This window comes from Cherax quadricarinatus, chromosome 10, assembly GCF_038502225.1.
Source record: "Cherax quadricarinatus isolate ZL_2023a chromosome 10, ASM3850222v1, whole genome shotgun sequence".
Taxonomy (NCBI): domain Eukaryota; kingdom Metazoa; phylum Arthropoda; class Malacostraca; order Decapoda; family Parastacidae; genus Cherax; species Cherax quadricarinatus.
The window spans coordinates 20,473,359-20,475,367 of NC_091301.1; the positions used below are offsets into that span (position 1 = coordinate 20,473,359).

The 2,009-nt window shown below is 32.9% G+C and overlaps 1 protein-coding gene across 1 annotated transcript in view; it reads right to left on the reverse strand.

Moving 5' to 3' along the window:
- Positions 1–1,719, reverse strand: part of LOC128687992 (uncharacterized) — a 24,765-nt gene extending 23,046 nt beyond the window's left edge. Inside the window, exons 1-2 of the mRNA XM_070083693.1 lie at positions 1,564–1,719; positions 1,324–1,454 (exon numbers count right to left, since the gene is read on the reverse strand). Of these exons, the coding sequence (XP_069939794.1) occupies positions 1,324–1,454; positions 1,564–1,621 (189 nt within the window). The 5' untranslated portion in view covers positions 1,622–1,719. The remainder of the gene's footprint in view (positions 1–1,323; positions 1,455–1,563) is intronic.
- Between the last annotated feature and the right edge of the window lie 290 nt (positions 1,720–2,009).

The window sequence follows — 2,009 nt, forward strand, 5'->3', positions numbered from 1 at the left end:
ATATATATATATATATATATATATATATATATATATATATATATATATACATATATATATATATACATATATATATATATATATATATATATGTACATATACATATATATATTTATGTGAAACTATTACCCACCAAAGAGGAAAGGAACTTAGAATCTGTGGTTGTACCTGTGATTCAAAGATTTAGAGGCTCCCTTCTCTTTCTCACATCAACCCTGTTTACGTCCCATTTCCTGGTAGATGTATGAGCGTTATGGGTTTATCGCTTCCCGTTTAATGTTGAAATTATAATAATAATAATAATAATAATAATAATAATAATATTAATAAAAAATGTATATATATATATATATATATATATATATATATATATATATATATATATATATATATATATATATATATATATATATATATATATATATATATTATTTTTATTATTATTATAGTTATGTATTTATTATAATAAAATATTAATAATAATAAAAGTATTTCATTAGAATTACTCGCATTGCCACACTTACAAAAATCGCTGTAAATAAAGTATCTGGCAAATTGCAGTTTCGAGCACCATGCACCGTTAGAAGTTGTTAAAAGTATGAGCATTTGGTTGGACCTCTACAACACATCACTATGAGTTTCACAGGTTTGCTGAACTCTGAGAAATATTATGTGCATCAAGGTGTAACATCATGAGCCGGATAACAATCTGGACATTTTCTTTCACTAATGCATAAACTTTCGGACAAATATTGCAAAATATCTAAACATTTATGATAGCTTTAGTTATGAGACAGTTATACTAATAATGTCCAATACCGATTACGTGAAACATAAAGACTTCAATTCTGTCTTGTGTACATAAGGTGTAGAAGTAGGTTCTGCAAAGAAAGCGATTAAGATATGTATGTGATTGGTGTGGAAGAGTTGAGAACTGAAAAGTCAGTTCCCCGAATAAAGGGTTTATAACCACTTGTCCACGTTGATGAAGGCTAATACTGCTATCGAGGTCAGTGTCTAGACGTTGTCTCTTGTCAAGGATATTAAAAGTAACGTCATAACAATTAGAATAATTTTACAAAATCCTTTTATTTTTTTTTTTAGAAAGAATTGTTAAGAAACAGAATGTAATACAGATATATCTTATATGGTGAAGATGACATTTTAGCAGCACAATAAATTCCTAAAACCTCAGCAATATTATCAAAATATGCGACAGCTCTTCCACACAGCTGAACACAATGTGAGTTCTAGTGAGATATATTACCATTAATATAACATCTCTAATATATTATTTATGGAAACAGCAAAGCTTTGCGGTACCTGGAAACTCCTGCCATTCTCATGGTCCCAGATACAGAAACTGAATTCTTGCTTGACACCGCAAGAGAGAGTAAGCGATTCCCCAGGGGTTACCTTCACCTCGGCGGCGTCGAAGATGAGGGAGGCGTTTACTGTAGTAGAAGAGAGGTACGAGTATCAGCACGACTCATGTTTACATGCACACACATGTCGTCCACTGAGTTCATACACGCTGTGCGATTCTATACTGACAATACTCACCTGACGCCAACACCAACGACAGCACAATTATACTCAAAGCGTAGCTCTTGTTAACCATTTCTTAATAACTCCGTGAGTATAGCTCTTGCTGTGTCAGTGGAAATTATATACCCACTGTCGGCGGCGGTGCTAGAAACCAGGTGTTTGGTTTTCATTGGCCAGGTCGATAACAAGAAAAATACTATCACTTTACATCACCAGTTTCTCGAATGCATGATAAGAGGCGAAATTTACTTTACAGATAATCATCAACAACTGGAGGTGGTCCCATGACATATATTTGTTTGGTAAACAGTTGCTACCTGGTCGGTATGTGAAGTCGTCCTTAGGTATATAGTCATAGTATTCGAGAGAGAGCTGTGTTGAATGGTAACTCCATAGCTTTATGGATTCTCAGAGAATATGTGCCTCTATATTGTGGACATAAATTTGGCGTTGGAATCACT